General features: G+C 49.4%; 1 protein-coding gene across 4 annotated transcripts in view; it reads left to right on the forward strand.

Annotated features, from left to right (window-relative positions):
* The window catches only part of UIMC1 (ubiquitin interaction motif containing 1), a 39,391-nt gene that overhangs the window by 6,051 nt on the left and 10,547 nt on the right, over nucleotides 1-22,793 (forward strand). For 3 of the 4 annotated variants that reach the window (XM_065849298.2, XM_065849300.2, XM_071814665.1), the window contains exons 3-8: nucleotides 5,151-5,241; nucleotides 10,713-10,837; nucleotides 11,173-12,324; nucleotides 15,791-15,855; nucleotides 18,325-18,413; nucleotides 19,385-19,455. In XM_065849298.2, the coding sequence (XP_065705370.1) occupies nucleotides 5,151-5,241; nucleotides 10,713-10,837; nucleotides 11,173-12,324; nucleotides 15,791-15,855; nucleotides 18,325-18,413; nucleotides 19,385-19,455 (1,593 nt within the window). The remainder of the gene's footprint in view (nucleotides 1-5,150; nucleotides 5,242-10,712; nucleotides 10,838-11,172; nucleotides 12,325-15,790; nucleotides 15,856-18,324; nucleotides 18,414-19,384; nucleotides 19,456-22,793) is intronic. The other variant, XM_065849299.2, reaches the window with a different exon arrangement.

The raw sequence follows: 22,793 nt of genomic DNA on the forward strand, positions 1-22,793 counted from the left end.
GTTCCTTATGAATCAAAAGCTACAAGGACAATTTGGGCATCATTGATTCGATGGCTTTCTTCCTTGGCAGTCTCTTGGCAGGTATCTATAGAACAAGTCCCCAGTTCTGCTTCCAGACCAGCAGATCTTGTAGCAGCTGCACCTGGAAAGCCTCCAGCTTCTCACTTTTGATGATCTTTGGCAGGCTGCCTCTCCCAGGAATTTTTCAGTCGTGCTGGATTATCAAGCTCATCCATGTTATTTTGCCAAGTTTTCTTTTCTTTGCTTTCTGTGCTGTGGCATCTGCAGAGCTGCATCAGAAGGAAGTTTTCTGGACGTGAGGCTCTCTGATCTCTGCTATATATAATCCTGGATTCAGGAAACACTTCTCTTTTTTGGGAAGGGTCAGACAGAATAAGAACGATGTCTCTGGCTCTGTGGAAGCAAGAGGAGATGTCCTGTTTTGTGCAGACTGTGTCTCTGAAACACAGACAGGACAAATGAGCAAAATGGTTCCTCTCTCCCCTCACTGTTGAAATTCTGCAGGGAACTGGTTGCCCTCACCAGAAGTGGGTGATCATCCGCAAATACACAATATTTCAAGTAGTGCCCAAGAAAGCTCTCTCCAAGCACAGCAGCTTCTGCTCTGTCTCATAAGCCTCCTGTTTGAGTTAGGCTGTTGATAAAGACTCTTTGACCCCCCCCGAGGTTTTCTAGAGCAGTGTCTGAGGGTTCACAGTCACGCAGCAGGAGTGCTGGCCCAGCATGGACACGGAGCACAGCCCAGCAATTATCCTGAGCCATCTGACTGACCTGAAGTTGATCCCGAAACACTGCTGATCTGCTCTGGGACCTTTTGGAAGGCTCAGTTTTTCCTGGGTGGATCCTTTGGGCGGTCCCAGGGTACCTACCTCTGCTCATAGAGCTTGGCTGAAGTCTCACAGACTCTTTCTGCCAGACTCATCAGCTCTGCCAGCCCTTGGGGACCAGGACAAGGCTCCAGGGTGACAGTGCCATCTGTTCCTATGTGGCATCCAGGACCTGTCTTCCCCTTGGTGTGGAACATCCCTTTGCTTGAGTATTCCTGTGCGTGGAGCCACTCGCAGTAAATGGCAGCGCCTGTTGATGTTCCAGGTCAGATACTGGTTTTGATAGAGAGAGGGATGCGTGTTTGGGCATTGGTGGGAATACCCGGCCACCACCCTGTCCTGTTCTCCATCAACCGTGGCAGCGGGCGCTTTGTTTTGGGACCAGGCGTGGCCTGAGTGACATCTTACCGTGGAGATGGTGGCACTGGAAGCGTCACAGCCATGGCAGCGCCCACCCCGCACCACTGACCGTCCGAGCAAAGCAGAGCCACCTGGGAGCGTTCTGCAGCACCCGCTGTCCCCACGGGCTCTGCTGCACTGCCGAGGGACCCGGTGCCTCCAGTCCCCGAGGAGAACGCGTGCGAGGCTGCTCCCCAGGCGGCTCTGCTGCCTTCGCTCCTCGGAAATCAGGTTGGTGTGAATCCAGGCTCCTCGCAGCCTGGTAAAAGCCCTTTTTTCTCCAGGGGCCTCCTTCCTGTGAGTTGGGAGCTACACGTCTGGCACAAGCCCCATCGTGTCTCCTTGTTCAAGTCTCCACTTCCAGCAGGTTTGTTCTAATGAGCTGAAAGACAGAGCAGAGCTGAAACAGGTTCTGAACTGAAGTCGAAGACTAATAAAGTAGAGTGTGATATTAATTTCAGCAGCAGCCTTGGCTGGAGCCAAACGTGGCACTTCCAACTTCTAATTAGCTTTTAAAAATAAATTAGTCTGGTTTTCATCTGCCTATTTCCCATGCAGGACGTGTGGTGTTTGGCTGTGCCCTATTGTTAGATGGTCCCAACTGCTATTGAGCAGTAAAATTACCCAGACCTTTAGACTTTGCAGTCTGCACTGTTAGCTGTGGAGACATCCTTCTGTAGCCTTTCCTTCCCTGAGCCAGCAGAAGCTGATTTCTGTGGTTTATGCTGTGGATTCAAGGGAGCAGGGCTGTGGGAGTCTGGCCACTGCCTTCCATTTACGGGCTTTTAGAAGCGAGTGGAGCTGTATCTGTTTCTGCTGGCAGAGTTAGGTTCTCTTAAGTATGTGCAAAAGCATTTTTAAAACGAGAATTTGATTTCCTGCTGTCTGGTGAAACCAAGCAGGTTAAAAAACCAAGGAAGAATAGCGGCTGCCTTCAACTAAACGTGTAGGGAACTTCGGAAACCTGTCTTTTTTCTTGATCTGTGTACAATGCTGACAGTGAAATTGCTCATAAGAGAGCATCATAAATTAAACTGCAGAGCCTGACACACAGGAAGCGAATTTGGATTCCTTCTGGCCATTATGCTTTAAATTGACAGCAAAGCAGGAGAGGCGCTCTCCAGGCTGGCGCTGAGCAGAGGTGCGCAGTTCCCACCTCGCCTCCGCTATAATAATTATTTTCCCTTGGAAGTTGTGTGTTGGAGATGACCTTGTAACTAAGAGTATTGGCTGCAGTATGGGAATATTTTAATTGATTAAGATTATTTTTGGACTAGTGATCTTATTAGAAAGGCAGTTGGTTGAGTGGCCCCCTGAGTTCCTATTATCCTTGTAGACAGATGAGCATTAAAAGGTTGGGTCAGAAAGAGCAAGCCCTGTTGTCTTCTCTGAATATTCTCGGCCCTTCTGTTTCCACCATCCTCGCCTGCATTTATGCAGAGCGCTCTGGGGCCTGCGGGGCTTTCTCCCAGCAGAGGTACAAACAGCCATAAATCCTAATTAAAAGGTATGTTTTATTTTCTGGGTTTAAAAATAAAGAAGATTTAAGAATTCTTGGAATTGAGATGTGTGTGTATATTTTGGCCCATCAGGATTAATTGGATTTGCTTCAGCGGTTCGCTGTACCGTGGCTGTTCAGTAGAACGCTGCCGAGCAATTTAAACATCTTTCTCAAATGTATGAGGTTCGTACAACACGTGTCCTGCAATAATTTTGCTCCTGCCAGTGTTGTAAATGTCGAGATTTTTCAGGACCCAGCGCGAGGAGCCGAGGCACGGACTGGGCTGTGCGGTGGAACCGGGTGAACCCGGGGGTGTTTGAGCCCCGTCCTGTCCCGTGGCGCGTGTCACCAATGCGTCTCTGCACCGTGCAGGCACTGGCAGCCGTGGAAAGTTTGGTGTGCTCATAAATCACAGCCGTACCCTGGAACAGAGCTGCAGATGAGCGTGTCAGGGTTGACCTTCCGGCAAGTGCGAGAGTGATGAGGGGAAGATTGATGCCTAGAGAGAAGAGCTGGGGATTTACAGAGCCTGCTAGGATTAAATTGCCCCTGTCTTAAACTGTAGTAGGTTTAGAACCTAGACAGGGCTTTGTGGGAGAGCTGTTGCTTAACCTCCTCTGGAGCTTAATCCTGGTGTGATCCCACAGACCGGTCCCCACTCCCTTAGGCGTGAGCTGCCCATGGTGTCCCCATGGAGCAAGGCAGGGCGGTTCAAAGCGTTAGAACCTGTGGCTTGCAGAAAAGGGCGACGTGCCAGGGCCTGTGAAGAGAGGGGATTTCACCTGCTGAGCGAGAGCTTGTCATCCGTCTCCCAGCAAGAGAGGGTCTGGCTGTGAAGGAGCCTTTTGGAGACACAGAGGCAGATCTTAGGAACGAGGTACCAAACCCAGGCTGGGTGGGGAAGGGAAGGAGTCAGTCAAAGGAAAAAACCCTCAGGTGGTAGCATGAGTGTGTGTGTGGACTTTCCAAACGTGATTGCTGCCTTGTGAGCTGGTTCTTAAATCGGTGGAAGTGAGGAATGGTGCAGGTATTAGGACATGTAAAAGCTTCAACATATTAGGGTTTCAGGAAACCACTTAATCGTACATCTTGCAAAATCTTAGTTGGATAAATAATTCAATTGGGTCTAGATAGTAACATTCCTGGATTGAAATCCTGCTAAAAGACTGTCAGCAAAAGCTGGTGATGAACAGAGGAGAGGCTCATTTGGGGGAGATGTAAAGCTGAGGCCAAGAGGATCAATATTAGGTCTGTGTGTGTTTTAACATCCTCATTAATGATCTGTAAGAGGGAGCAAGTGGTGTATAGACATTAATAAAATCTACAGATAACACTGAAGCTGGAGATGGCTCGAACAAAACTCAGCGTAGAGCTGCAGTCCAAGGGATAACACGGGCTCAGAAACACGGGCAAGGGACAGCAGGAATTGATTGCTCTTGAAAATAAGTGGTGTATCTGTTTGCATTAAAGTAGCCCAAGCCATGTACCCCATCTCGAAGCCCTTCTTGGCACAGGGGTGGTGTGGGGCAGTTGCCACGAGGATCGGGGACAGCAAAACCAACGGCGGCTGTGGAGGAGCTGTGGGGAGCCCCGTCCCGGCCACCGAGCTTGATTCTAATCCCACCTGACTTAGAAAGACAAATTGGAAGGGGTCCAGTGCCAGCCTTCGGTAATGTGTGCGCCCTCGCTTAAGCCGTTAGGACAGCAGCTTGCATAAATGTGTGCCAATTAAGCCTGAGACCATTCTTGTTGCGGGCGGTGTGCTTAAAGCAGCGAGCGCTTAGGTTGTTTGTGTGGCTGTTATTCCGGGAGGCCTCGGAGATGACAAATTTCTGAAGTATTCAAGCATCAAAAATAAAACACTTGTGACAATATGAGAGAATAGCACCAGCAGTAAATGCAGCTGGCTCTCCCGCCCTTGGGGTGCATTAGCGTGGGCCCCCAAAAAGGGGCAGGATTCTAGTTTTGGTCACTTGAAATTGTCTGGGTGCTAGAAGCGGCGTGGCAGGAAACAGTCCTGGTTTACAGATGTGCAACATTCAGCTATGAAAAGGGTTTGTTTTTCTGGTTTGGATGCTTACAAATACCGATGCTTCAGCAAGGCCAAACAAATTCTCTGTAAAATCATGGGCAGCAGGTGCAGAGCATGGTGGTGACTGGCATGAAGTCTATTGTCTCTCCTACTTCTCTGTTTATGTCAGTCTGTAACTCTTTTTGCTCGTTATGCTTATCACACAGCTTTTAATAGTTACAGAATGTGTTTGAATTATGTTTGAAATTCAAATTTCACACAAATAGAGGCTGGGTTTTGAACCAGTGTTTGTGTCTGAGTAGTGGGGGAAGGGGGCTGGTGGTATTTCTTACATGTTGTATGCACTCACCATATTTTTCTTCCATTACAGCAGGAGTCAAAGGAAGAGAGTGGATTGCAAAAGAAGAGAACAAAACAGCAGCTGGATAGAACCAAGTTCACTGCTAAAAGGAAAATTGCACGTAGGTCCCGGGTGTGGGGCTGGGAAAGAGACTGGTGGTGAGCAGCGTCTGCTGCCTGTGTGAGAGGTTATTTTCCCTTGCAGAAAGGCTGTGATGTGGCTGGGGATGCACAGCTCTTGGAAAAAACCCTTCCCAGGGGTAAAATCTTGCCTTTCTGAACAGGCAGGCCGTCACTCGTTTGCTTCCCAGGCGCCGTGTGCGCAGACTAGCGCACTTCCAAAATAAGTGTGCGAGGGTGTCGGTACCTCACCGGGTTTCAAAGTTGATTTCAAGGCTGATCTGAAAGCGCTGTCAGTCACAAACTGCTTTTCTGCTCCAGCCCCTCTGCTGCTGTCTTTCCCTGAAACGCCGTGACGCTCTGACCCGGCAGTCGCAGCTCAGGAAGGATCTGAGTCGCAGCTGACAGTTCTCTGAAATCACCGGCTCGTAGCGCGGGGGCAGCCGCCGGAGCCAGGAATGTTGGGCATCATAAGGAAGGGTGTTAAGAACAAGAAATTATGTTTACGTCATTTTGCTGTTATATAAAGCGTTGGTGCACCCACATCAACAGCGCCATGTGCAGTTCTGGTCTCCGCATCTCAAGGACGTGGAGTTAGGGGATATTTGGAGAAGGGCGACCCAAGCCGTGGAGGGGATGGAGCAGCTGCGTTCTGAGGAGCGATGGGGAAGCCTGGGGCTGCTCCCTTAGGAGAGGAAGGTGGGATCAAAGGCCGCGTAGGGCAGGCAGCGCCTCAGCTGAACGCTGGGCTCTTGTTTACCAGCGCCTACAGCCAGGGTGGAGATGGCAGGAGATAAGTTTAAAGCAGGTGAAGGAAAGTAATGCTTCACACACCACACAGTGAACTCCTGGAAGTTTTTGTCACAGGAGGTTGTGGAGGGGTCAGGAGCAGCAGCTTTAATAAGAGGTTAAATGTGTTCGTGGACAGCAGGTCTATAAAGAGATGCTAAAGGGAACAGGCTGGGATGTTCCTGCTTGTGTTCTGCAAACAGCATTTCTGAATGCTGGGGGTGGATGAGCAGAAGGGACTGCTGAGCATGGCCAGGCTTGTCCGTGTGTCCCAGCAACTGGGCAGCTCTGCAGGACAGCTGTCTGTCCAACACGTGAAATCCAGAGTGTTTTAGAATGGGAGAGACGTTGTCTTCTGCAAAACCCAAAGCAATCGCTGAACAAAATGGAGCACAAAAGTGCTCCGCCAGCAGCAGCAGTTGGGCTTGTCGGTCCTCAGAGGGCTCGTGTGAATTAAATTGTTTTTAATAGAGGCCTAAGGGCATAGCATGAAACAGCCTGGCTCGTTGTGGGAGCTGAAACCCACTGTGCGTGTCCTGTGTCGAACAAGTAAGATAGCAAAGTCAGAGATGGGAAAAGAGTTCGTATTTTTCTTCTTTTTCTCCCAAAAGAAACAGAACACCAAATAAAAGCTGAACCCCCCCTCAGAGATGCCGTTAAAATGTGCCCAACCATATGGTGCTAAGAACAGGGACTTGCTGAAGTCGGATGTCCTCGTTGCACCGTGCGCTGGGCTTCAGGAGCTGGTGCTGCATGAAGGGTGTTCACTGCGCTCCAGAAAATCCGCAGGAGACAGGGCCGGCTCCATAGCTCTTGTATAACAGAGCTTTGCTGTGTTTCTAGATATTGAAATTCTTCATAATAGTTTTTCTCTTCCTGGGGCAAAAGCTGCATTTATTTTTTGTGTCCTCGAAGCGCAGGCTGGGGGTGCCCAGCGCCACTCGGTTGGAGAACGGTCGCTTGTTTAAGCTTATGTGATGCTGGGTTTGTTCTCTCATTTATTGGAAGCTATAATTAGATTTTTGGTGTTTGCTTTTGGGCAAATTAAGATTTGAAGTAGTAATTATTTTTTTCTCAGCGTCTTTAAATAAATTCTTTGAATTGCAAGGCAAATTGGTCTTTTATAAAGATTCGGTGCTTCTGGGTAAAGCAAGTTCTTTCTCCTCAAAACTGGAAAATTTCAGATATTTGCAGACTCTGGTTATAAAGCGTATCCTCCCATTTTTGCTTTGTTGTGGTTTTATTCATTTTAACCTAAAGCCATAACTAAAATATATGTGTGACGTTTCATCCTGACAGGATAAATGGAAATACAAAACCTAAAGAAGTCTTTCTCTCTTCTTTCAGAGGAACTCAGCGCTTTAAAGCACATTTGAATGTTTTTACTGTAATTGCACTTTGGATATGTGGAAATACCGAGATCCCGCATTTCCATTATTTTTGAGTAAATCTCTTATTAGTAAGTGTTAGAACTACAACTAGTGGGGTTTTGCATCTAATTCACTTTGCAAATGTCAAAACGGGACATAAATCGCTTAGCAAATTGCTGTATTAGCATTTAAAAAGGCTCTGAAATGGTTTAATTTGTTTAGGGCTGATGTCATAAAAACATTTTCTCCCTGTCCCCTCCTTCCCATCTGGGGGTGTCTGGGATGCCCCGTTCCCGAGGAGCTCCACGCTGGGTTGGGATGGATGCTGGAGGGGGGGATTTTGGAGTGGGAGGTGCAGAATTCCCAGCCGTGTCCGTCTGTCCGGACGGAGTGGGGTCGTTCCTGCTGGACTGAGTGCAGCTCACCTGCATCCCAGAGATGTGTTTGCACGTACCAGTCAGGGGCTAAGGCAACGCTCTGGATTTCTAATCGTTAATTATGACCGATGCAATCAACAGCAAGTTCAGGAAAACACACAGTGCTGAGAAATGATCAGATGTGGAACACGAAATACCGCTCAGCTTAAAGCAGGTCAGATCTCCGGGAAGGCATGAGCAGAGCTGCTCTTTGCTGTCCCCACCGTAATGCCAGGTGGATTTAAACTCGAGATTTCCTCATCTCTGGAGCACCTACTCAACTGGAACGGGCACTAAGTGCATTTTGTTTGTCGCTGGTTTCTTTGCCAGAGGCAGCATTTGTCTGGCACATTCCCTGTTCCCAGAGGGGAAATTGCTGTGCCAGGGAGGGAGAAGAAAACAAAATGTGCAGTAGTAACTTGCCAAAAAATGTTGCTTTTTATTAAGCTTCGTGGCTGTTGATAGCCTGAACTGGTGAACGCTCACACCCTTGTTTTAGCTCGAGCACGTGGAAAGTCTGGTGTTGTGGGGCCCTGATCGCGTGCGCTGGTTTTCCTGCACATGTCAGAGTTTGCAGGATCTGGCCTGATTCCTTTGATGGTTTGGGCAGGGAAACAGATCAATGCTGAATGCTTGGGAGGTGTTTGGTGTTGTGGAAATGCTGTGTATTACTGCTCTTCGGGACGGGAGCTGCCTTCATACACTGGGCTGTTGTGCAATTTCCATTAAAGGATGCCTTTTTGGTTTGGTTTTTTCTGCCTGGTCCCTCCCGGCTGTAACATCACAGCGTGACTTTGTCCAAGGACAAAGGATCCCCGGGAGCCCTGAGAGCGCTGCAGTCTGCCTTCGCTGCAACCTCTTTCTTAATTGTTAAATAAATTACAAAAAAAAACCCCAAAACAAAGCAAACCAATAAAAACCCAACAAAACAAAACCAAACAACAACAACAACAAAAAAAGAAACAAAAACCAAAAACTAACAAAAAAAGAAAACCCAACCTAATGCGAAGTGCTTATTTAGTAGGACATGTAAAGGAATCCTCGTCTGGTGATCAGAACAGAACAAAAATGCTTCAAATCCTGCTTGTGGAGGGAAATTGTGCCATAAGCTGGGGAAGGGCACAGCCAGGCTGCCATGATGCGGATGCTCCTGGTGTGGATGCTTCTGGTGTGGACGCTCCGCGGTGCGGATGCTCTTGGTGCGGATGCTCCAGGCGTGGATGCTCCACGGCGCAGATTCTCCTCTTGCGTTCCTGCCGCGATGCACAGCCCGTGCTAAGACCAGAGCCATCCCAGGCCCCTTTGGGGGATGCTGCGCTGCTGTGTTTTGGTGGCAGCCAGTAGGATGAGAACAGGTTAGAAAATGGGAGCCTGTGACTTCTGAACGCGTCTTTATGGAGGGAAACGTCTGTCTGGAAGCTGGCTGCAGCGCAGGCATGTTTCGTGCTTGGGTGGCCTTCTTGTTCAAATCGCGTCTCTTAAAGCTCTTCTGGCCCATCAGAGAGCGAACCTTCTGGTTCATGCATGAGGTGGCGCGTGCAGGATTCTGCCTGGAGGGGGGAGCGGGTTTTGAAGGAAATCTGTCCATTTGTTTCGAGTGAGAAGATGTATTTTTTCAGCTCCTGAGAGTGCTGTTGAGTTGTTTTCTGAGCTGCTCTCCATTCTGCAGGCGCTGTATATTTGAAGAATAGTGAAAGTGTTGGATTGGGTTTAAGTAAATCAATGTTTTCCAAAATAACAAACTGCTTTGTTTCTAAAGAGCCAGTCTTGGCTTTTAGTTTGCTCCGAGTGAGGAATATTTCAGGAAGAAATTTTTCTGCTGAAATAGCAGTTACAACTGTAGGAAACCTGTTTCCCATGCATGACTGACTTGGTGATGCGGCCGGGGTGGTGATGTGAGCAGAAGGGGGATGTGTGCATGTGAAAGATCCTCCATAATACCACCCAGCAGGTAACGTTATCCTCCACAGAGCTTTGCACCTGGAACCGGGGTGAAAAACACGGAGCTCTTTTGCTCCTGGGTAGGTGTCCTGTGGTATTGCTGGTACCTGCGTGTCAGAAGGCAGGATGTGCTATTTGGCTGGTAAAATTGTGTATTAAAGATGTGTTCTTTATGCTGCCTTGCTGCTGAGCCTGCCCAATATAAAAATGAACATGCTTTATAAATCTCTCCTTGAACATGCGCTCTGCTGCTCTGGAGTACGTTGTTTAATGAGGGCAACAAAGGCATCGCGTTGTAGTTGTATACCCAGGGAGTCAGGGTTTAGATTGCTGTAGAAACCCAAACTGAAGTTCCTGGCTTGGGTGACTTTTAAATTCAGCGTTGCCTACTCTGGATTTGGTGACACCTTTTCAGGAAAGCCGGGGTTTGGATGTTTTGCTCTGAATTCCTCCTGGGGACGTGAGGCCCTTGGACATCTCTCCCCACATAGAATCATTTCAGCTGGAAGAGACCCTCAGGATCATCGAGTCCAGCCATAACCTCGCTCCAGCACTAACCAATGTCCCTAAGAACCTCGTCTAAATGCCTTTTAAACCCCTCCAGGGATGGTGACTCCACCACTGCCCTGGGAAGCCTGTTCCGATGCCCCACAGCCCTTTCCGGGAAGAATTTTTTCCTGATATCCAATCTAAACCTCCCCTGGCACAACTTGAGGCCATTTCCCCTTGTCCTGTCACTTGCTACTCGGGAGAAGAGACCAACCCCCTCCATGCTCCAAGCTCCTTTCAGGCAGTTGCAGACAGTGATAAGTTCTCCCCTCAGCTCCTGTTCTCCAGCTGAATCCCGCAGGTCCCTCAGCCGCTCCCATCACACTTGTGCTCCATGTTGAATATATATTGGGTGTTTACATACACTTGCAGCTGTGAGTTGACCTTTTTCTTTTCCTTCTGCTGCAGACATGACTGAAGAGGAACAGTTCGCACTGGCCCTGGAAATGAGTGAGCAAGAAGCCAGACAAGTGAACTGTCAGGAAGAGGAAGAGGAGGAGCTCTTGAGGAAGGCCATTGCTGAGAGCCTTAGTGTAAGTGTGCTTCTGTGAAGAGGCTTACTAAGGTTCTTCAGCAATGTTGCTTTCCGTGCTTGTTTTGCCAAACTGCACAGAAGGTTTCACAGGGTGTCTGTCTATTTCCAGTGTGAGCTGGAACAACAGTGGTTGCAGAGTAGTTGTTTTGTACCATTCCTAGTGAGTGAGGCTTACGAATCTAACCTCAGCTGTCCCCAATTTTGGGGCACACTGTTCTGATCGGGGGTGAGGTCTGCAGTCCAGGTGACAGCTGCCAGCGTGCTGGAGGAACCGTCGGTACGCTCTGCTGATGGAGAACACACCTCTCGGAGAATCAACCTTTTGTTTTTCAGAGCTGTCAGCCCTCGGAGTCCTCTGATGCAACCCCTGAGTTGTCTGCAGAAGTGCTGGGCGCGCGAGGCCGAAGCCAACCCGCCGAGAAAGAAGGCTCTGACATCCTGGGGAGTCTGGCGGTTTGCCCTGACACCCCTCCCTCCAAGTGCAGCTCCCACTCACAGAGTGCCAGAGCTGATGGGAACGGACAGACGGATGTCGCCCGGAGCCCTCTGGTAGTGTTGAGGAGGTTGAGCCAGGAAATCGTTGAAAGCTCACTAGTATCCAGCATAATCGTGTCTCCGGGGAAGGGCCAGCCTCTGACAAGGTCAAGTGAAAAGCCTTCCTCACCAGCAAAAAGTGATTCTAGTAACATGTTACCCAGCACCCTGGGAGAGGACCTCATCTCTTTGAGTCCCACCTTTGGCAGGAGGCCTTCAGGCTCCTGGCGACTGACACCTCGGAGACTGTTCACAAGCCCCTCCAGCTCTTCCGAAGCAACAGGCCAGGAACCAAAAGAGCAGCCTCTGCCCTGCACCGGCCATTCTGCAAGAGAATCCAGTGCCGGGAGCTCAGCTGCGCTCTGGAAGAGCTGGACCACGGAATGGTGTGGCAGCCCCAGGAGGAGCAGTGGAGGAGCAGGTACCGAACACCCCTCGCAGCCTGGGCACAAAGCCTGTGTTTCCACAAAGCAAGCAGAGCAGAACCAGGTACCCAAAAGCACCCCTGAGCTTTGCATGCTGAATGCGATGGAGGAGAAGCACAAGCCAGAGGAGGCGAGGGACACAGTGCACTATTACTGGGGCATCCCCTTCTGCCCCAAGGGTGTGGACCCCAACCAGTACACCAAAGTCATCTTGTGTCAGCTGGAGGTTTACCAGAAGAGCCTGAAGCAGGCTCAGAGGCAGCTATTGCATAAGAAGGAGTTTGGTAACCCAGTTGTGCCCAGTTCTTCCTTGAGCACAAACGAGCTTGTGAAAGGAGAGCAGATAAGCAGGGAGAACGGGGTTGCTGATGATACAGAAGATGGAGACCCAGATGGGCAGAAGGAGTCTGAGAGCGTCACCTGGCTCCTCCCTTCGAAGAGGAGGGAGGCAGAGAGTCCAGGGCACAGCATGGAAGAAGAGAAGAACTCCACTTCTGACGATGAACCAACCACCAGCTACTGCCAGGTAAGAGCTCCACCACTGAGCAGAGGTTGAGCAGTCCCGCTCTCCAGTCCATTTTGGGGTTTGGTCCCTTCTGCAAAGCAGGCACTGCTGTTGAGGTGCCCCTGTTAAATTTAGCGACTTCCTCCCCTAGCCACACAGCTGACTGTGAAAGGGAGAGGAAAACAGTACAGGCTGGTACCCAGCTCACAAATAACGGGGGCTGCCGTGCAGCCTGGCAGTCGTCCATTAATGCACCACTGAGATAAAAGGCTTCCAGCTGACTTGTCCTTCTGAAGAGGGTGTAGCCTGGCCATGCATCACAGTATGCACAGAGATGGTGCCGACCACCGCCAGCTCTGACAAACCCACTTACAAACCCATGGCCATGTGGGGAGCTCTGCGTTTTCCTTTGCAGACAGAAATGTGGCTTTTGTCTTGGCAGCGCAGCCTCTCCCTCGTGCACCTACGTGCTCGTTCACGTCCGTATGTGCTTCACCTCTGTTCCCTGTGGTCCTGCGGTTGTGGCCGGGGGGGGGTCTCTGTGCTCACAGGCGTCTCCTGCCCACCCGGGGTGATCTGTCATCACGGCCATGCTCATCTCATCGTCCTTGTGCTGGTGGACACTTTCTCTCTGGTTGCTCGTTGGGTCTGCTAGACACTAGGTGTCAGCCTCTGTCTCCGTCAGGGCTCTCTCGCTGGAGCGGAAGGCAGCTTTCTGTCATTGCTAAGTTTAAACAGATTGCTAGTCAGATGAAGTATTTATTACTGCTGTATTTTAGGTTTGTGTCAGCCTTTTCCAACCCTCATTTTTCATAATGACTTCACTCCCGGATCATTGTATAACTTTATCTTCTCTATGGCTGAAGCCTTGGCTCTGTTGTTCCTGTTTTCAAGTGTATTTGATCATTTACCCTGGTGTTAGAAAGATGCTTAACTTGTTTTGTGATATTTATATTCTGTCTTGTAATATTGAACACTTAGGAAAAACGTCATGTCTGCATTTTCTGGTTGCAGAAAAAGTGCAGAGCAGCCTGTGCTGAAATGTGACTTTTCATGACAGTGCTTTGGCTTGGGCTGAGCAGATACAGATTTAAACAAGCCTTAGAGGTGACCTGCAGAGGAAGGAAACTGACTTGTGCCGTTTTTAATTTCATTAGGATAGATACAGAAGACCTGAAAGGTTCTTAAAGGCAAACTGCTCTTTTTCTTCTGTGTCTTTTCCTTTGGAAATGGAGGTGTCATTAATCTGGAAGACTGGGGTGACTGCAGGTCTGTGGACGTGTACACTAAAGCCCTTGGAAAGCTACAGCAGCTGGGAAGGGTGTGAACTTTTAATCAGTATTGAAAATTATGGGGTATTTTTTTTTAATGTTATCCATTTAATACTAATACCTAATTAATTCTTTGGGAGAAAAGAGGTTTTAGTGGTGCTGAGTGGGAGCTTGTAATGTACTCATCCTGACCACGAGGGCTTTCTCAAAAGCCATAATGTGCATGTAGATCTGATCTTTCTGATATTTTTCAGGTGAAAAAATAAGAAAGGAGGAGGGGGAGCCGACTTAAAATTTCCAACCCTAGCCCAAAATTTGCCAGTCTTTTATTTACTTGAGAGAAAATTATTTCTAAATGCCCTTTCATCTGCCTTATCTCTCCCAGCTTGAGCAGTGGCTCCCTCCTCTCGCCTCTCTGTGCAGCCGCACGCTGAGGCCAGCAAAGGTGATTTACTTGCAAGATCGATATGTTTGATGTTTGCTTGTGCCTCGTCTCCATTTTTTTTCCCTTCTATCAAATGCAATTCCACCGGCAGTGACAAAGGAGGGGCCTGGAGCAGCCGTGCCCTGACGTGCTGCATCGCCCCGAGACCCCGGCTGCCTGTGCTACCCTGTGTCCCCCCAGTGCCACCAGTGCTGCTTTGCTGATGGGGATGGTGGGAGATTTTAGGCTGTGCTGAGGCTGGGAACCATCCATGGGGACTCAAAGCTGTCCTTGGATAAGCTTCATGCCTTGTACCAGTGAAATGAAGGTGCAGATGCTGTGCTGGAGGGACCCTGCAGTGAAACCCGCTCCTGGGACCTTCAACCGATGGCTGTGACTGCGCTCACAGCACAGGGGTGTTTGCATGGAGCAAATCCTGGTTGTCGGGAGATCTCGTCACCCGTGAACCTGCACTAACAGACTTCAGTGCTAACAGAATCAATTCCTTTATAATCTTGCAAATAAGGTTAGGGGATTCTTGATCTTTAAAGGATTCAGAAGGAAAACACCCAGTTCTGGAGAGCTGCAGTTTGAATTGATGTAATACCGTATAGCATATGTACTAGGGAAAACAGAAACTTGGCCCAGTATTCATGACCAGGGCAGATGCATTGTTAAGATATGCACAGTTCAGGAAAAAGAGAAATAAAAGTAAAGGAGGAGGTGTGGTATATTACGAAGAAATAAAGAACAGTGTAGGTAAGCCAGTATTTGGGGGTTGGAGTCACTTTAGGGAAATGTGACAGGAGGTTTTGTTTGGGGGCTTGCTGGGGAAGTACATCAACCATCTAGGAGTGGAGCTGATCAAAGTTGAAACCTATGATGGAAATCAAACTTGGAGAGTTTAATAGACTCAAGGAAAGGGGGAGGAAAACCCCTTGGCTTTCTTTGAGAACTAGCGTGAGAAATCGCGGGTCTGGCAGCAAGGACTGCTAATAAACCGTTGTAATTCCACCTGATTAGAGAATGGCAAGTGTAACATGTACACCGAAGAAGAAAGGGATCTGGGTAATGACTGGCATGTTAGCCTGACCTTGGCGGTGCGTAAGGCTTTTGAACAGATTTTAAAGGAAAGAATAATTGGAGTTGTAGAGCTAAAAGAAAAATGGTCTAAAATGCACACAGATTTACCAGCTGTAGATTGTGCAGGTTAATCTGTTCCCTCTCTTTGATGGGATGGCAGATTTCCCAGTCAGGAAAAATGCAACAGATCTTATCTATAGGAAATTTCAGGAAAGTGCTTCTCGTGGTCAAACATCAGCTATACCCGTTGATCAGGTCATCCCTGCCCAGGCAAAGAGGTTTTAAACGGGAGGAGGTGAGGGCTGCTGGGTGCTCAAGGGAGTGCAAGGGGACACTGAAAACCTTGGATAGTTTAGCTCAGCACGAATGGAGGTGGAGAAGAGTTCGGCTGCTGCCTGCAAGTGTATTAAAGTGGACACTGGGAACAGGCAGAGGGTGTGGAAGGGGATGGACAAGGGTGGTGTGAATGGATGGGCACGGACTGTCCAGGAGCATGTCTCGGCAGCCCAAAGCGCTCCCGGGCATTACTGCAACACCAAAATGAGAGATGGGTGCAATAAACTGACTAGTTCAGGATGGATACTTAACCATTTACAGAAGAAAATACATAACAGCTTGGATGCAGTGCCATGGACAGAATGTGATGACCCAGCAAATCCTGGCGAGCTGTGTATGTTGTTTTATATAACATCAGAATTTTCCTTTCCAGGCCTCCCAGGTGCTGCCTGCCGAGGATGTGCGTGAAGACGAGGAGCCCATGCAAATTGCCCAGAGGTGAGGAGGGTGATATCAGACTGTGGGGCCCACGGGCTCGCTCTGGTGACCTGTGCTGTTCCACTCTCCCCGGGGCATTTAGGGCTTGCTGGACAGGCTGATCTGCAGCCGCCGCTCTTGGGTGTCCCTGGAAACACACGGCTTTGGAGCAGCGTGGGAGGGAGGTGGGATGCAGCTGGGGAGCAGAGATCAGTTACTCTTGCTGCTTTATAAAACAAACAAGGTGCATCCGAGTACAAGTCGAAGGACTCGATCCTCGCCCTCTGCGGCTGTGTAACACGGTGCAGTTAAGCTGTGGAGGTGGGTGGGTGAGCCGAAGGTGAGTTATAGCCGTGTCTTCACGTGGTCTGCCTGGGAAGGCACAGAGGCAGCACGGTGGAGGGTTTACTGCGTTTCTGTGTGTATTTTTATGTTCTTGTCTAACTGCTGAAGAGGAAAGAAGGGAGGAGGAAGCCAGACGGCACTGCCTATCAGCCAAAGATAGAGTGCAGTGCTCCAGAAAAGCTGCTTCAGCAGATGACAGGTGTGGGACAAGTCAACATGATTTTCTTCAGATTTAAGCCTATTCCTCTTTTGCTTTTTATTCTTCTTCCTGTGGGAGGCAATTCTGCAGCAAAGGCTCTTGGAGAAGAAGGGCAAATGGGAGAGGATTCAAGGAGCAAGTTACAAGAGAGGGCAGATAGTGTCATGTTATTAATTTGCTGGGTTTTATAATTCAAACCTGCTTTGGAACAAAACTGCCAGCTTTCCTGTGATCTAACAGCATTTGGCCTGAGCAGTTAATATCAATGTGCAGAGTATGAAATCCCTCTTGCACCTTTCTAACAAGCTTAAAGTTGGCCCTGGCGAGCAGGAGGAACCTGATGTGCCTGTGACGGCTGAGGGCTGAGCTCCTGTGCCTGCGTAGAGGCACCGAGGTGTGAGCTCTGCAGCGCTGGCCTCTCGCCTGCTTAAGGCAGAAGAGACCGGGGCCGAATATGAAAAGAGCAGAACCTGTTTCCTCTGGTGCAGCTGATGGGGTTAGTTTGGGACATTCCCCAAGCCACCCAGGAGCTCCTGGTGTCCCCTCGGGGCTGGGACTTACCCGGATGCTGCAGTCCCTCCTTGAGCAGCTGGAACATCTGCAACAAGGCAAGAAGTGACCGCGTTCTTCGCAGTTTTGTGCACATTAAGTGTTGCCATCTGGCTCCTGGTAATTTGCCGAGTGGCGTCCTCTCTCGGGTACAACCGGGCGCCCGACCGGTCCGAGCGGTGCTCGATGGGACAACGCGGCTCAGAGCCATCTGGAGGTGGTGGAGCGGTTTGGGAAGCGGCAGCAGCGAGAAGAAGCTTCTTTGCTTTCTGCGGGGCGCTCTGCTTGATTGTTTTACGCTTTGTGCGGAGCACGGTAGATTGGGGTTTTAATAAATGATTATAGGCTTTGTTACCGGGAGATAGTTGGTGTAGCAAGAAATGTGGTTTGACTTCAAATTGATTAGCCCATTTTATAAATGTCATAGCAAGTTGTTTTTTGTGAGTCCTTTTGAAGCGAGCCCTGATGTTAGACACAGAGTAAAACACGCTCAGCCTGGATTCATAACAAATGCTTTGAGATGCTTTATTTAGAGAGAAAAGCCACTTGTGATTTCCTATCAGAATTTTGTTATTTATCATAAATCAGCAGTGGCTGTTCTCTCCTCTCTAAGGCCTGTGGCTGAGCTTAATAAATCTTCCGTTTGTCAGTGTGGGGATTCATGTTTTTAAAGTGTGTTCTTGCATACTTGATCAGACTAATCAGAGAGCCACGCAAAGCGCGGAGCGTGTCAGCATGGGTGCCAGACTTGCTCAGCAATGCCTGCCTGTTTCCCAAAGACACTCTGCGGCATGGGGGGAGGAAAAAGCCTGGAGGATTCCAAGCTGGGAATGAGAGGAGCGGTTCCCGGTGCTGCGTGGAGGAACAGCTGCGCCAATGCTGTTCGGACTTTGCCACAGGGACCCCTCGCCTGGTGTTGCGTCCGTGCTGCTTCTGGCGCCGTGCACAGCCATAAGGGAGAAAATGAGCGGTGTGAGGAGCGGGAGGGTAGTGTGGGATAAAGCAGGTCTGTGTCTTTCCCCTCTGAGGATTTCCTTCCCCATGCAGAAGGAAGCACAGTGCTGGTATCCGCACAACTCTCTGATCTTCTAAGAGTAGAAAGAATCAGGGGAGTCCCACAGTTGCAAGCGGGTGTTTTTGCTCCCCTGGTGTGCCATAGTCACCCTTCATGCCTTTTTGTCAAGGGCCTCTAGAAGAAAAAAATGTTCACTTTGGGGTTTTTGCTTAGGACAGCATTTTGTAGCCATATTTCGCTGTTATCTCAGTCATTTCTGGCAATCACGTATTGACCGCTTGGAAATTATGGCATTGTCTGCTCTTCTGAACTGAGACAGGCGGGTGTGTGCTGTGACGCCTATTGGATTGGAGATTTATATTATATTTATATTTTTGAACAGCCTCTCTGTGTTGACCCCACTTGGCAATAAAAGGAGCCCAGATATTGCCACAGAAAACTCTGCTGAAGAAGAGATCTCTGTTTGCCCAGGTAAGAGGCACTTGAAGATCTTCTGAGTTTTGCACTGGAAGTTACATACTTAAAATTTAATTCAGAGAAGAGATTTTTCAAGTTATTTGAACAAAATGAGATTTATTTCCTAGCTCGGTTTGTCAGGGCTAAAATTATCTGGGTAATTTAGTTTGATTCCCTGGTTTTGGACCCATTTCCTCTAAGACAGTTCTGTGATTACTGGGGAGTTGCTGCTGCAGAGACACCAGGATGTACATTGGTATGGAGGGACCGCTCAAAAGAAGGCGTCAGGAGCGGTCTCTTCAATGCAATCAAGAACTTTTCACATGTTTCAGTGTCAATATTTGTGTAAAGCATGAGAGCTGAAATACATTAGTTAAATGTGTTGGGGACCAATGAGTTTTTCTTCCTTGGTTTCTCCTACCATGTTTGAGATTTTCCAGTCCAGGCTTTTAAGTGAGAAAATTAAGGAAGAGGCCGCTCCTGTTCACGAGCAGCTGTAGAGAGAGAGGTCATGGTGCTGCTTGGAGGCATATTTTGTTGCTAAGGAAGACGTGAAGGTCTAGAGAAGGTGAGACAGTGAGGCAGACGACAGAGCGGGAGCTCTGTTTGTCTTGACGCGAGGGAGAGCTCTATTCTTGCTTTGTCTCTGTCCCAGCAAGTGTCATTCGCTGTGTCTAGTCTCACTCCCCATGAAGCTGCAAAGCTGCGGTGGCTTTGTCCTCACACCACCATGCTGTGACTTTTAACCCCTCATCCAGCTGTGTTATTGCACATTCTCTGATAACATTTGTGGCAAGTCTAAAAAAAAAAAAACAAAACAAAAACAAAAACAAACAAACAAAAAAAACAAAAACAAAAACAAAAAAAGTACAAACCATTTGGAAACTGTGAAAACGCTGTTAAGAAATGGGGTAAATCACATCAAGAAGTGAGGAGATAGTTGGGGCGCTGCAAACCCGTGCTGACATGGAGGTGTTTCTCTGCAGAGACCCAGCCGAGCCCACTGGAAGCTGTTGAGCTGGAGAGTGAAGAACTTTGCAGAGAGGCACCTGTGCAGGTAAAAGAGCCTGAAGCTGGGGAAGGGTCCTGTCACCACTCCTGCCTTCTTCTCCTTGGCTCTGCTGGGCTGTGCCAGCGTTGCCCCTGGGATCGCTGGTACCTGGGTGTCTGCTGTTTGGATCCTCACCTTCAGTTCCTCTTTGCTTTTCTCTACTGCTTCATAACTCCGGTCCCGTTTGGCTGGGCACTGCGTGCAGCTGCTTCTGGAGCCTCTCAGTCCCATAGCTGGAGAATTGTTACCAATTCCAGCTTGTTCTTTCATATACCAGGCACACTGCGGTGCTGGAGGGTGCTGGCAGCATGGCTGGCAGCACTGTCACCTGCCCGTGCTCATGGGTGTCATGCTGTGATGGTCAGCGATGCAGAGAGACCACAGGAGCCGTGAGGGGCATCCTGGAAACCTCAGTCACTCCTGTCCTGACATGCTGTCTCCTGTTACAGCGGTGTTTATTCCCCACAGGCCATCTCCAAGAGGAGGGGTTCACCCAGCGACTGGGCTGGGATAAAGATGACCTTGAAGCATTGAGGGCTGGTGGTGGTTTGTGGTCCAAGGAGAGTGACCTGAGCCTGGAAATCTTGATTTCTGTGCAGCAATAGTGAGTCAGTGGCAGGGCCATCATCTTACCTCTTGATACAGATGTGCGCTGTTCTGCAGCTCCTTTCCCCGTGTTGTCACACCTGTGCAGCAATTGCTTTGCAGCTGTCACTGTACCGACACCTGACTCCAGTTCCTGTTTCTGATAAAACTCCCTTTGTCTATTAATTTAGAGAGCGATATCAAAGGGATTGCCAAGTACTCCACTGGCAGAGTACACGAATACAGAGTCGTACAGCTCTTGACAAGAGGATTCATTTGTGGAAAACTCATTCTGGGAGTCTGCAGCTTGTACAGTGCGTCTGCAGCTCTGATGTCTCATTGTCACAGGCCTTTTAATAAACCAGCTTCTCCTCCCATCTGCCTTTCGTTCTGTAGGTATCTCAAAGCGCTGCTCGGTCAATTAGACCCTGCAGCGGGGAGAGGCAGCCGTGCTGTGCTCAGCCAGGTAGCCATGACCACCAAAGCATGTTTGTGACCCCTTTGGCTGTGGCCAGGACGCTGCCCTCTCCCTCGTGCTTTGCAGAGGGTGCCCATGTCTCACACCCCTACCCAAGATGATCGGCCCCGTGTTTGGGGGTGGCACGGTGGGGCTTCCAGGGATTGTTCAATAACGTGATGGTTGGCAGCAGGTACCGGTCCGGAACCTGCAGCCCTCCAGGAAGGCAGCAGAAACATCAGCGCTGAATGCGGAGCCTGCAGACACCGCTGGGACCAGACTGTTGTGAGCAGATGCTGAGCCAGGACACAGGAGTCTTGTTGTTGAGCTCAGCCTCTAGCATCGCTCTTGGCTGGCTGCTGGCTGCAAGTACCATGTCTTGTAGGCAATTTCCTCTGCTGAAGAGGAGAGGCAGCAGTCTCTGCGTCTGACAGAGGTGATTGGTTCTGCAGTTGAGGTTTTCCAGGCTGTTACAGCAAGGTTTTGTACAAGCAGTTTTGGGACTGTGGTGTCCTTTGTTACAGAATGTTGCATTTCCATTTAAAATTAGTAATTTACCACCTAATGTAGGCGGGCAGGGTGTGCAGAATTTGCAAGATTGCTGTAAAAATGGCAGCTAGAAGGAGCAGTGCCTGCTGCTTTTCCCATCATATTTTTTGTGTGTGTTGTCTGACTAGGATAATGCAGATTTGATCTGATCATTCATATTTGACACGTCTTGTTTTTTACGGCTCCTCTGTGTGACACCCCACGGTGAGGACTTCGCGAGATGTAGTGACAGGGAGATGTGAGAGCAGGGCATGAGCACTAATGCTGTAAGCGACGTGCTTCAACAGCCCGTGTTGGGATGGAGAAACGCTCGTGGCAGCCCCTCTGCAGAAATTCAGGCAGAGAACCTCCCTGGAAATGCCAAAGCCGTTCCTGGGGGTCAGTGCCATAGCCTTTCAGACGTTGTCTGGGAAAAACGCAGTTTGCAAGTTGGTTTCACAGTTTAAGGCTGAGTCTTACAGTTTTTTCCATACCTCCTCTGAGCCAACAAAGCATCCTCCTTCCCTTCAGGACATAAAAATCAGGATCAGACCCTCATTTGGAAAAGAGAGTAGTAAACTGAGTAATACGACAAAGCGCTCCGGTGGCACTGAGCATCTCTGCTGACCCCAATTACCGCTTCCCTGCAATCACACTGGTGGAGGGGAGCAGGCAGCAGTTTTGCTGCGTACCGTCTACATGTCACTGCTTAGCCCTAAGAACAGAAAACGCTCCTATTATTTCCCTGTAGGTTTCTCTACATCATTAATATTTAAATAGCTATTTTTAATCATTGTCGGGGGGCAGACAGGGGGAAAGTTTCTTAAATGTGGAGAAGTCTTGTAGAAGCCTGACGAGGCAGAGCTGCGGTTTTGAGTGAGATGGCAGCAGTCTGCTGCATCTCAGGACATCAGCGACGTGGGGAGCAGGCTGTGGAGCACCCTCGCAGCTGTGTAACCAATGCAAAGAGGGTGTCAGTAAGTGTTGGTGGCTTCCAGAGAACAAACATGGGCTGTGACATTTTGCCCTGGCGAAAAGCCACTGCTTGGATCAGAAATAGTGTGGCCAGCAGGACTAGAGAAGTGGTTGTGCCACTGTGCTCAGCACTGGTGAGGCTGCACCTTGAATCCTGTGTTCAGTTTTGGGCCACTCATCGTAAGAAGGACATTGAAATACTAGAGAGAGCGCAGAGGAGGTGGCGGAGCAGGTGAGGGACTGGAGCACAAGTGTGATGGGAGTGGCTGAGGGACCCGGGGGGTTCAGCTGGAGAACAGGAGCTGAGGGGAGACCTTCTGATCTCTGAACTGCCTGGAAGGAGCTTGGAGCATGGAGGGGGTTGGTCTCTTCTCCTGAGTAGCAAGTGACAGGACAAGGGGAAATGGCCTCAAGTTGTGCCAGGGGAGGTTTAGATTGGATATTAGAAACAAATCTTCCTAGAAAGGGTTGTCGGGCACTGGAACAGGCTGCCCAGGGCAGTGGTGGAGTCACCATCCCTGGAGGGGTTTAAAAGGCATTTAGACAAGGTTCTTAGGGACATGGTTTAGTGCTAGAGTTGGGTTAGGTTATAGTTGAACTCGATAATCCTGAGGGTCTTTCAGTCTTTCAACTGAAATGATTCTATGATTCTAGTAATTTTGTGTGACGTGGATTTTTAACGGTGTTGCTTTTCTCCTTGCTCTTTGTCCCCTCTGATGCGCCAGCCGCCTCCTCTCAGAGGAGGAGCTCCCCAGGGACCTCTCGGACTCCTGCGAGCTCAGCAGCCATTTGGTCCTGG

The sequence above is a fragment of the Patagioenas fasciata genome, chromosome 14 (assembly GCF_037038585.1).
Source record: "Patagioenas fasciata isolate bPatFas1 chromosome 14, bPatFas1.hap1, whole genome shotgun sequence".
NCBI classification, from domain to species: domain Eukaryota; kingdom Metazoa; phylum Chordata; class Aves; order Columbiformes; family Columbidae; genus Patagioenas; species Patagioenas fasciata.